The sequence below is a fragment of the Gymnogyps californianus genome, chromosome 1 (genome assembly GCF_018139145.2).
Source record: "Gymnogyps californianus isolate 813 chromosome 1, ASM1813914v2, whole genome shotgun sequence".
Lineage (NCBI taxonomy): Eukaryota > Metazoa > Chordata > Aves > Accipitriformes > Cathartidae > Gymnogyps > Gymnogyps californianus.
This window is the reverse complement of record NC_059471.1, coordinates 17701147-17713397: the sequence shown is the minus strand read 5'-3', so window position 1 is coordinate 17713397 and position 12251 is coordinate 17701147. Positions and strand designations below refer to the sequence as shown.

The 12251-nt window shown below is 39.8% G+C and overlaps 1 protein-coding gene across 2 annotated transcripts in view; it reads right to left on the bottom strand.

Moving 5' to 3' along the window:
• Positions 1-11904, bottom strand: part of CUL5 (cullin 5) — a 32577-nt gene extending 20673 nt beyond the window's left edge. Inside the window, exons 1-4 of one of the 2 annotated variants that reach the window (XM_050893578.1) lie at positions 11721-11904; positions 4643-4752; positions 2183-2282; positions 628-804 (exon numbers count right to left, since the gene is read on the bottom strand). In XM_050893578.1, coding sequence (XP_050749535.1) covers positions 628-804; positions 2183-2282; positions 4643-4752; positions 11721-11744 — 411 coding nt within the window. In that variant the 5' untranslated portion in view covers positions 11745-11904. The remainder of the gene's footprint in view (positions 1-627; positions 805-2182; positions 2283-4642; positions 4753-11720) is intronic. The other variant, XM_050893587.1, reaches the window with a different exon arrangement.
• Positions 11905-12251: the final 347 nt, after the last annotated feature.

The window sequence follows — 12251 nt, the reverse complement described above, 5'->3', positions numbered from 1 at the left end:
GAAACTGAAAAATCCTCGGCTTAAGATAAGCGCTACTTAGCAACAACTAAAACATCAGCGTGTTATCAACAGTATTCTCACACTAAATCCAAAACACACCGTACCAGCAACTAGGAAGAAAATTAACTCTATCCCAGCCGAAACCAGGACACAGTATTTAATTGGTCATTTATAAAATGCAGAGATGTGCCCCACTTAAGATCATGGCCTAGGGAAATAAACTAAGAGTAGAAAAACTACTCACTTATATATACAAGTACACTTCCTACTCAGCTCAGAAGCATAGAAACAGTAGGTGAATTTCCAACTGCCTCCTGCCCCAGGATTCAAGTCATAATTTAAATAAAACAAACAAAAAAAACCCCCCAAACAAACCCAAAGCCCAAAGAGGTGCTTTAATCACCTGAACAAAACTGTTAATAGCCAAAGCAAAACTGGAGAAACAGAGCGAAATTATTGTGGAGAGAAAAAAAAAAGTTGCAGGGTTGTTCTGACCCTCACACTGAAGCGAAGTGATGTGTCGTACTACATGATTGGTGCAATTTCATCTTCAGCTACAGAATCCCTTCTGTACCACTACTGCAGGCAGAACAGTGTGCAACAAAACTCTTAATACCTATCACTTACCTTTCGAACAATACTGTCTTCTACATTAGACTTCTTGTTGCTGCCCTGCTTTCCCATTAAAGTAATCTCTAATTGACAAAATGGCTTGGGCAAAATATCACACTGTGTGAAGAACTTGCGCCACTCCACTATATATGCTTTTAGTAAAGCTGTATCATCTTGATGACTCAGCACTCTCTGGAGGAGGGGGGGAGAAGAGGAGGTAATTTATAAACAATTTTCTGCACAGAATACGGATTGACTTTGCTTATACTGAAAATAACTCCCCATGTAAAATTCAAATATATAGATATATGAGAATAAGAAAGTCTACATATTTAAGTGCCGTTTAGTTTAGGGCAGCAGTTATCAACCCATGGCATATGGACCATTTCTGAAGGGCAAAGAACGGTAAGAGCAAACAAGTAGGCAGTACATTTAAATTTTCCAAATTAGTCTTTTTTTTTTTTCTTTTAAGCCATGTGGAAGTCAAAAAGATCAAAACCTTTGGTCCAAATGCATGTACCGGTACAACCATATCTAAAATAACCCAAACAAACCTGTAAGGACTATGTTATATTCTATACAGGGAAAAGTTTAATTCAATGGCATCTACTAACCTTTCATTAGACCCAGACAGCTAATTAACATGTATATTTTATTAATGCCTGGAAACTACAACCACATTGTACAATGGCTATCATAGTGCCTAAAAAGATGCCCTTCAAACAACAGCCAACGCGGACCATGTCGAAGGCCCCAGTTCAGCATAGCATTTATGCATGTAAGCAAGCAAGCTGATGGAACTTAAAAAATCAACATTTACATGCCTGGTTATACAAAGGCCTATATAAGAAACTACTTTCCTTTAATCAAAGCCTTAGTGGTGTAAATCTCTTCACTAAAGATAGATTTTATAGACTTCCATTTTCTCCTTTCCAAACCTTTGTCATGGGACTTTTAAACTTTTTTTTAATCTCACAACAACCCCCTCTTTTAAATCCCTTATTAAGGAAAACATCCTTTGCTATACATTTTACAAACACAAAAATTTCCTTTGAATCTATTGATGATTTCAATTGTTTGGGGGAAGCCCATAAAACTGGACAGCTACGCTTGCTGAGTCGAAAGCACAGGTATTTCTAGTATGCCATACATACGGCTTATTTTAAAGCCATCCATGAACCTATCAGCATAGCACTGAAGCTAGACAATTTTTTTTTTTTAAGACAGTAATTTCTTATAGAAAATTTTGCCTCAAGGAATTTTCAAGTGGAAGAAGATTCCATAAGTACTGTTGGATAAACAAAAATAATGCTGTGTTTTGGTTTTTTTAATATAACACAAAAATCACTGCCCACCCCAGTTTCAGGACTGTGAGAAAACAATGAGCCAAGGCAAATGCTCAAGGCTAAGTCTTCTTTTTGTCAGTAGAAGTTCGCAGGGTAATTATGATCTCCAGAACATCACAGAATTTCAAACAAAAAAGCAATGCATTTAGATCCAATGAAAGTCAGAATTATTTGGTTATTCTTCTAACGATACAAATAGAAGTTATGAAACGTTAAGAACTTACTGCTTGTGCCTGTTTAATAAAATCAAGGATGTCTTCCTTCAGAGCCTGATGGATTTTTGCTGGACCTTTATCATCCCACAAGCAAACTGCATGTACATCTCTAGAAAACAATTTATCCAGCTTTTAGTAACAGCTACTCAAAGTTTAATGCTGTAATGTATGAGGCTTAAACAGTCATAATTTAAGTATGTCTAAGAAATTAATACACTTTTTATCTATCATTGTCAAACAATACACAGTTAGATCCCAGTGACACATGCAAGAAAACATGTTTGGAGAAGAGACTGAAGCTGTAAGAAAGTCTTGGAAGCAAGTAACAGCAACCTATTTAGGAAAACGCTATGGTCAAGAAGGAGATACAGAAGCCAATTCTGTTTTCAGGATCTATTCAATAACATTTATTGCATTAAGGACAATTTTTAAAGCTTTTCTTTGTCAAAGACAGAAATCACTTGCCAGTAGAAGCATTACTTCTCAGCCCATATTACTCTAAAATACGCTCATTAACATGCAGCCTTCACTCACAGTTTCACAATCCAAGCACCACAACATCCTTGTGCTACAAAGGAAACAGACCTTCCTTGGGAGAAATTTGAGCTCAGGGGCATCAGGTAATTTAAAAGATGTTTTAATTTATTTAGTAAGATCACTTATATGTTTCACGACAGTGGTAGCATTTTAAAGTGAAACCCTACTGCAGAAAAGCTACCAAACAGCATCGCAAAGCAAATTTCTATAAATGAGTTGTAATCAACATTCAAATAAATTCCTCTTTTTCCTAGCTGACAGCCCAGCAAATGTAACTTAATTCCTATTTTCTTTCCACACTAAAGACTAAATAAAGCAAGTTACACTCCTAACCATACATCATAAACAATGTGGCCTAGCAAGGCTTTTTTTGACTCATTACCTTGCTCTGGTTCTTCTTCCTCCTTTCAATAATAAGGCCACATCTTAGCAGGAAAGCAACCATATAATCTAAAGGTATGACTTTGTTCCTATTAAATCAATACGGTTATTTCAATACAAAAGCATCTTTTTTAGTTTAACTGAAAAGACAAAACTTAAAAGGTAAAAAGTTCCTTTGACACAGATCAAAGGTGCTGGCCCAGGATTTACAGAGGTCTACCTAACTTGGGAGACTTATGCAACTTTCACATGCAGAAAAGGTGTTACTGTATTTAAAATGCCACTGTTTCCTGACAGCAGTAAATAAGCAATACTGGATAATTATACTCAAAGGGCAGGCAGAAGACACCTACAGATTTTGAAATCTTATTAAAAAGCGTAACGAAGAGCACTGTCCAAAAATATGAACCTAGGAGAGTGGGATCCTGTCCCTCAATATCCTTAATTTAGCCATAAAGTTATTTAAGTTCTATTCCAGCTACAAGAAAAATAATAAATGGAAGGTTTCAATACCAATGCAGAATTATTGAACTAGTTATTAAAAATGAAAGCAATGACTCAGAACTGAATTTGTACCTTAACTATACCATGTTTCTGGCAACTACTATAGCCATGACATCATAAGATATTAAAACTTATTACATGATAAACTACCTTTCCTTTTGGTTGGCAGAAAAGTATGACAGGTCTAGTAAGATGGGTGTAAAAAGAATCACTGCACTGTCCTCATCAAAAAGAGCAATAAAGATACAGACTGCAACAAGACTGCATTTAAATAAAAAACACTTTTGTGACAGATTTTAAAAAAGCAGAAGGAGAGACCGCAGATTTAAGCTACAACTGTATTTGAGGGAAAATAACTATGCTGAGACAAAGATTATTTTAGATATACTTTTAAAACACTTTTGATACATATGTTTTAACTCACTTCCATATTATGTTGGCAAAGGTCACATGACATATTTTAAGAAAAAAAATCATCACCTAACAGGAAGGAACTCCTGGCTTTTTGGAAGGAGGAAAATGGCAGGGTTTTTAGAAAGTACAATAATGCAAACACTGTCTGAAAAATATTATATATATTATTCTTAAGGTATACAATTATTCAAATTATACCAGTTAAACTGCATTACTCCATTACTTCAGTAGCACTCAAGTTATTTTAGAAGAAAGCCATTCAAATCAGAATAATGTAACATTCGGCAAACTGCCTTTAAATGAACTTACTGCCAAAGCAGTAAACAACGTTTTCTCTCTACTTCTAACAAAAGCTTTGTGGGCAGGTACAAAACTTGTTTACTATGATCAGCTGAAGTCAAAAGCTCTGCTGTTCTTTCTCCATCCTATTTGCAAAGATCTGAATCTCAGCAAAACTCTACTTTTGCACATTTACAGTGATGAAGGCACACTTACCACTTAATAAAACTTAAACTGGTACTGTTCTGTGTGTTCCCACATAGTCCGTGTCATATATGACTTCTGTATCAGAAGTAGTACCACAACTGTATTCCCATTATAGAGAAGGATGTAAGATACTAAAAAATTACTTACGAAAACAGATCAAACCATTGCTGTTTTGTGACAGACTCCTGACGAAGCAGTTTCAGAACGATAGGGCGCATGAAATCCCATTTGTCTTCAAACTGAAGTGAACCTTTATTCTAAAAGGAACAAAAAAATTATTGTTAATAAAAGTTTCTTATTTAAAGTTATCTTTAAGGATTGCAGTTTCTATGGTTAATGTAAAAATATCTTCTTCTCAGAGGTGTCTCTCATAAGCTAGCATTTGAGTTACAACACCACAGCTGAACAACGCTTTTCACAGTATTATTTTAAAAAGTGACAGAGCTATTATTTGTTTCTTAGAGAAGTAGATTGCCAACTTCTTTCTTTATTCACTGCATTAGCTACAAAGCAACAAGTTCCAGCAAGTGTTCTTCACCTGTTAATGGAGTTATACATGGACAACAAGAATGATACTTGGTCAGCTTTGTTGCCCCGGCCAAGATACATGAAATGAAAGTCATGAAGCAGAGCTGCAAACCTGTCTTCAATAAATTAGCATTACTGAAATGGCAGCCAGGAATCAGGAGTAGTACCTGTGGATGCTGCCATGTACCTTTTTTCTCCACTGTGCATTTGGCAGCAACAGCAAAGAGGGAGGAAGGAAGCAGAGTAACGTAGGAGCTGTTGTATCACAGACTCCCTTCCTGTGGCTTAACTGGCCATAGGCAGTTTGAAGGCCAAGACTACAGTTGGTGCAGATAAAATGATTTACACCATGCTGAAAAATCTAATCCAAGGTGAATTTTTTCAAACTTACAACATAAATTAAGAGGAAAGCTAAAGAAGCGAAGTGCTCCCGTATCATTCTGATTATTCTGAAAAATCTCATTGTAGTATACAGGCTGACTTCCATTATTTAAAAAAAAAAAAACAACTTTAAGAGGAAAACAACAGTTCTATGGCATATGTTGTAATCCTATCTGGTTACAGCTCCACATTTTAAAAAGAAAAACCTGCAATTAAAAGAAATGTTGATTAGAGGGTTCTGTGGCAAAAAGACTACTGGTTATCTGCAGTATTATGTTCCAATGCACTGCTTACTTTTGAACAGATCATTGTCTTGGCTAGTAATACTACATTTGACACAATTCACTTCAAATACAGCAAATAATACAGTCTAACTACTTGAAATTCTGACAAGTGCACTGTTCTGCCACTAACATCTCTCCAGATAAACAAGCACAAGCAGCACACCACGTTCTCCCAACCATCTCCTGATTAATTTCTACATGGAAATTTACAATTACATCTGTTATTTAATATTCAGAATAAGCACAGTTTGGAAACTGTATCCCCTGCTGCCCTTAAGCGCAAAGATGTCTCATCTTCAAGTTATAAAGATGCAACAGGCATCATGGTAACTATTTGTACAGCAACAGCACCTCAAGGCCTCACAGCATTATCATTGCAGTAGGTACTGAATACGGGTCTCATGGAAGTTTAGAATTCTTTCAACATTAAAAAAAAAAAACCAACAGAAAAAGAAATTGTTTTCCCATTCAGACAGTTTTGCCTGTTCTCTTCCACCGTAAATAAATAAAAAATAATTTGAATGCATCATCTTTGAAAATCATCAACTACATACTTCCCCTACATAGAGCCAGCTTTACAATTATTCCCTAAACTTTGATGAGTTGCTCTGATCTTTCCTATTCCTGTGAAAATGATTAGTTTCTACTTTCAGATATTTCTGTTCCCAGTCCCTCTTTGCAGGATAATGAACTTGAAAGACCAGCTGCTGAACAGTTAGAAGTTCCAGAAAAGGCATTATAAAATAAGTAAAACCAACTTCCTCAAAGTTTTCCTTTGGAGTGAAACTTCAGAGTAGAGCCCATAAGTTTTCTGGAAGAGGTAAAAAGCCTGTTCTGCAATTCTGGAGAAGTGCAATTCAGCCCTTCGCTGAAAACAGCTGAAGATAAAAACCGAATGCTCTATCTTTGTGAATAAGACTAGTTTCACTGTAAAACATGGAGGCAGGGGGAGGAATTGCCAACACTAGTGTTTATATGATTTAGATTGTGATTACCTAGTTCACACTAAGAAGCACACATAAAACTCCATTTCAGTTGTAAAAACTGCATGTCCACTTGTAACGAACATGTACCTACTTAAAAAGAATTCCCCAAATAAAGCTTGGCAGAAAATGCCATTAGGGAAGTTTAGAGCTTTGCTACACATAGGAGTAAAACTTTTTTTTTTATTTATTTTTTTACACTTCCTCCTTTATTCCTAAATTAAGCAGAAGAGGAAATAAAATTAATGGATTAAAAATCCCACTCAACTAAACTATTCTTTAATTTCAAGAAACAATTCAACATCTTATAGCTAGATTCAGGCTTCCACGACCATTAATCTTATGCTCTTGTACTGAAATTACAAGAAGAAAGGGTGCATAATACCACCTACTGTGTGTCATTCACATTCATTAATTCTATCCCTATTAGTGCACGAGAAATCCAAATTTTATAGTAGAAGAGGAGGTCAAACAGTGGTAATTCTTAGTTGTTACCAAAGTCACACATACACCAGTGACCCAGACAACACAAGGAACCCATTTCCCACTTTGCTGAGCCACCCATAAACCTATGCAATTTCTGAGCAACATTTCCTGGGTAACTTTTCTTTCTTAGATTGTTGCCTCAAACCACTGTTCCCAAAGGAAGGTAAGCAGGAAGGCAAGTTACACCTTTGACGAAATAAAATTACTCCACTTATCAAATCTTCTCTGAAAACATGGATTACAATTGATAGCCACACCCTGGCTAAGTAACCATTCTAGGAGTTTAAAATTTAAGGCTTTGAAAAATAACTCCATTTACAAAATATTTAACGTTTCAAAAGTCACTTCACTAAATTTGTTCACAGAGATTTAAAGTTCCATTTTAACACTAAAGTTTACTTGAAATATATACTACTTCACACACTATATTGAAATACATACTACAACGTCACTCTTCAAACTTACTTTTTCCTGTTCTTCACTTCTATGCATAAGCACCTAAACACAATATTTTAGGAGAGCAGGTAAAAAAAAACCTCCCAGACTTATGTTGGTGGATATTATGTAGAATGAGCACAATGATGCAAGTGGAATTGTTCTACTAACCAGTTTTCCTGATTTGGGTATTATCACGTAACACAAAATTCCTCTCCTTAACTGTAACCAAGTTGAAGAGAAGCGCAGCAGAAGCAGGCACAGAGTATGGTATAAAAGCCTAAATAAGCGTGGAATACAACAAGGCAAGGCAATATAACAAGACCTCCACACTACTGTCCCTCTGAACCTTGAGATGTCTATTTGGACATTCAGCTCTCTTTACTGTGTACCCTATATATTTCAGGCCACATACAAATTCAGCCCTGATCTCCATCAGATGCTCTAACCAATACTGTAAAAAAGCAACTTCCCCTACATCTTACCGTACATCTCACCTACATATCAGTAACATCTTCACCTTTACTACTTCACCATTTTCAGACACTATATATATTAAGGCTAGTTCACAGAGGGATGAAATAGGAAACATGAGGTCCTAGACTGAACTAAGCACCATGTTTTACTGTGAAACTAGTCTTATTCACAAAGATAGAGCATTCGGTTTTTATCTTCAGCTGTTTTCAGCGAAGGGCTGAATTGCGCTTCTCCAAAATTGCAGAACAGGCTTTTTACCTCTTACCAGAAAACTTATGGGCTCTACTCTGAAGTTTCACTCCAAAGGAAAACTTCTGAGGAAGTTGGTTTTACTCATTTTTGAATTGCAGCTTAAAATTCACTGTCTGATTAATCTCTGCTACCAGCAGCTCTAAAACTCAGTGTAATGATTGTAGTGAAGTTACTACACAAAGCAGAAAAGTAGCCACAGGGAAAGCTTTGCTAGTGTGCTAACTAGTGTGCAACATTCCTGATATTCTTAAGGATATCCTAATTGGAAATAGCCAGGAAGAAACAGACAAACTTAAAATACAGATCCGGGAATATGTACTTAAGTTGAAGAATTCAAAAACTTCAGATATGTTTCCAGTTGTCAGTGACAGAGGTGTGAGATCAAAAAAAAAAGTTGAAACCAATGCAAAGGTAAATAATGGTTCTCATTTCACTGAAGTCTATGGAAAATCTGCTGCTTGCTTTCCTTCTTCCCTCCTAATACCAGGCTCAAGCTGCAATTCATCTTGCAAGGACAGACTCTTGCATTTGCTGGCAGCTCCAGTAAAGCTCTACAGAAGTGTCAAGATCTGCTAGCATGGATACAGATCCAGGTTTTCTTTGTGCTGCAATAAGCTGAGGTGCTTTCTGTTCCAGAAACTGCAGAAAAACTCATGTATCTTCATGTCATGTGAATGAATTGGTTTGGACTATATTGTCACTGCAAAGGGAACAGGTTACAAGTCCAACACACCCCCTGAAACAAAGCACCCCACTTTAAAAGTGCCAGTGTCACGTGTATGCTGAGAGAAAAAACTCTAGGGGACTCACCTAGTAATGGCTCAGTCACCTACAGAAAAGCCACGGCCTCAACGTGGGAGAGCAGTTCTGCTACAGGTAGGGTATGCACTAGCTTACCATGTAATGGCTAGCTCTTACTACGTACTTCAATATTTTCATCACATTACAATTTGTTGTATCTCACCAGGATTCAACATATGATTGGTCATTCTAATTTTGCATTTAAAGAAGGCTCTTTGAGAACATGTTTCTCACTACAAAAAAAAAATCTACAATTAGGAAAATTATGCATTAGTGGAGTTTAAACGATACCCTTTAAAATTATGACAGCCAGTCAGATTTGGATTCAGCTAGTATCCGTTACTAGAATAAGAAAAGAATATTACACTTCATTTTCTCAACTATGTAGAAAGTCGAATGAGGATGGGGGAAAACCAGAGAAAACTCTTAGTTCCTGTTTATCCTAGCAAAAACAAGACCTGCCTAAACCTAACTTAGATTTGATTCTGCAGGCTTATTTGGAAAAGATATGGAAAAACCTTACAGATTTTAACACCTCTCCTTTCTCACCCAGGGATTTTTACTGTGTGGAGACATTACTTTTTTTTCCCTAAACATTAAAGCAGAAGTACATTTCACAGCCTCAAATGGCATGAGGCACTGCCAATCAACACTAACCTGGAATCAACAGTTTGCTTCTCTGAGAGCACTCTGATGAGCAGAATTGGGGAACAAAAGACCTTATCTAGTTCCAATTCTTGCATTGGTTTATTGTGTCATTACAAACACAGTCAAATCACTGTATAATCTTTCCTTTTGTAATGCAGGACTCATACTTTACGGACTTTAGAAAACTCACTAATTAGTAATTTGTAGTGCTTAAAAACACTCCAAGTGACCAGAAAGGCCTATTTTAGCATAGGTATCTCTGTAGTATTTTTCCTAAAACACACTGTGCATATGTATCTTGTTGTCAATATAAAATATTAATGATTCAAAGGCCAGTTACAAAAACACGATTAGTCAACACAAAGGCTTCAGTTCAGCAAGAGTCAACTCACAGAATCAAGGCCTTTGACTCGTATCTTCGCTCACTGTACACCTATTATTCTTTCAAAATAGCTGAAGTGGAACACTGACAAATCTCATAGGCCTATGTTTCTTCTATCTACTATGGGCTATACAACCACATGCCTCGTCCAAGCGCGCATCGGTCTTCCCAGAGATCCTTAAACATACAGCAGAGATGGACTAAAACATTAACAAGTACATAAACTGTCTGAGCCCTGCTCTAAAACCACGCTCTTCCAGACAAAGCATATTTCTTCTTATGGGTCTTTTTTTTTTCACCAGTGTTCTTGGATTCTTCAATTTTAGATTTTTATTTAAGTCTTACCTGCTTAAAAATCTAACTACCCACTTAGGCATAAAAAATACAGATTTCATTTCCATCAATACCAATTACTTTTCAATTTCAAGAAAGATTTTTAAAAAATTATCTTTTTAATACTAAAACCTTTTTTTGGATACCAGGAAGAAACAAGGCTACCAATTATTTCTTATTTCTTCACACTGAGTGTCTGAGAGTAATACAACCAGCAGTTTCACGCCAAATCTATACATCCAAAATAGGTCAGATTGCTAAAATGTAAGCAGCACTTCTTCAGAACCACGTTTAACTATCACACATAGTGCTGAACACATGTATACTTCTATATTTATATATATTTTAAATTGCTAACAGATAAAGCTAAGCAGACAGCCTTCCCAAAGCCTGTCACTCTAACTACACTGATGTTCTAGAAACACTTACTGGAAGCATTAGTAACAGTTGTTTAAAGTAGGCCCGTCTTCCATGTGCTGGCATGGCCTCAAAGGCCACATAGAGCCTTCTCCACACACACGCCGCAAATATCAGGACAGGCAGTCCTGAGCTCAAACACTGGACTGTCATACTGAAAACTTCTGTTCAAATCTGCAGCAGCTTGGGGTGACTGACATGTGTCATCAAACGCCAGGAAAGTGCTTGAAAACATCTGACTACAAAAGCAAAACTGCTTAACATAAGCAAAAGGCCTCCAGGAATTTTTCTTTCCAGAAAAACTGTAGTTAACAAAAAAGCTGGAATACGGTAGCAACCCGAATAACGACACCTGCCCACCGCGAAGACATTTTTCAACTCTTTGTTTAACTTAAAACTCATTTTCCGTACACCTAAGTCTTCTTAAATAAACAAAGGGACGACACTGTGCCCTGTCTAACAGCACGACGCAACGCTGTTTCCCAACGACGCGTGTTTGGGACGGGAGAGCCGGGGGGGAGGGGGGTGCTGGCAGCCGAGAGGCCACCGGCCGGACCGGGCCGAGGCTAGCGGTCCCGCACCGAGCGCGGGCGCGGCGCCGAGGCCGTTCACCTGAGGGAGGGCCGCCGGCCCCCTCCCCCGCGCCTGGGGAACGGCAACTTCGGGGAGCGGCGCCCGCGGCCTGCCCCCGCCGGCCGCCCGGCCCGGCCCGGCCGCCCCAGCCACCCACAGGGCCCAGCCGGCGGCGGGGCTGCCCCGGCCGCCCGGCCCCCGCCGCCTCCCTCCTCACGCAGGGCCCTCCCAGGCCCCGCTCTCACCTTTAAGAGATTAGACGTCGCCATGATCCCCCCCGCGGGGCCTCCCCGGCCGGCGGCGGCTCCTCTCCCCGAGCTCGGCTCGGCTCCCCCCGGCTGCTGCCGCTTTACATGGCCCCGGGCCGCCCGCCCGCCCGGCCGGACCCGCGCCGGCGGCAGTAGCAGCGGCCGCAGCGCTGGGCTCCCCTGCCCGGGGGCGAGGCCGGCGCCAGGCTCGGGGCGCTCCGCAGCGCGACCGGCTGGGTCCTCCGCACGCAGCCGCCCCTCAGAGCCTCATGGCGGCGTCCGCCCAGGAGGCGCTCGGCAGCAGCCCCGGCTCCATGGAAGGGGCCGGCCCACATGATGCGGCGCTGAGGAGCCGGCCCCGCCGCCAAGCGCGGGCGCTCGGGCTGCGGGCTCCGCCTGCAGCGCCCCCTGGGGGCCCGCCGCCGCCGCTGCGCCGCGCGGGGGAACACCCACCCCACCGCCCCGCCCCGTCCCGCGCTCCCGCTGGCTGCCGAGCTCGCCCCCGCCGCGGCCCGGCCGCCCCGCCAC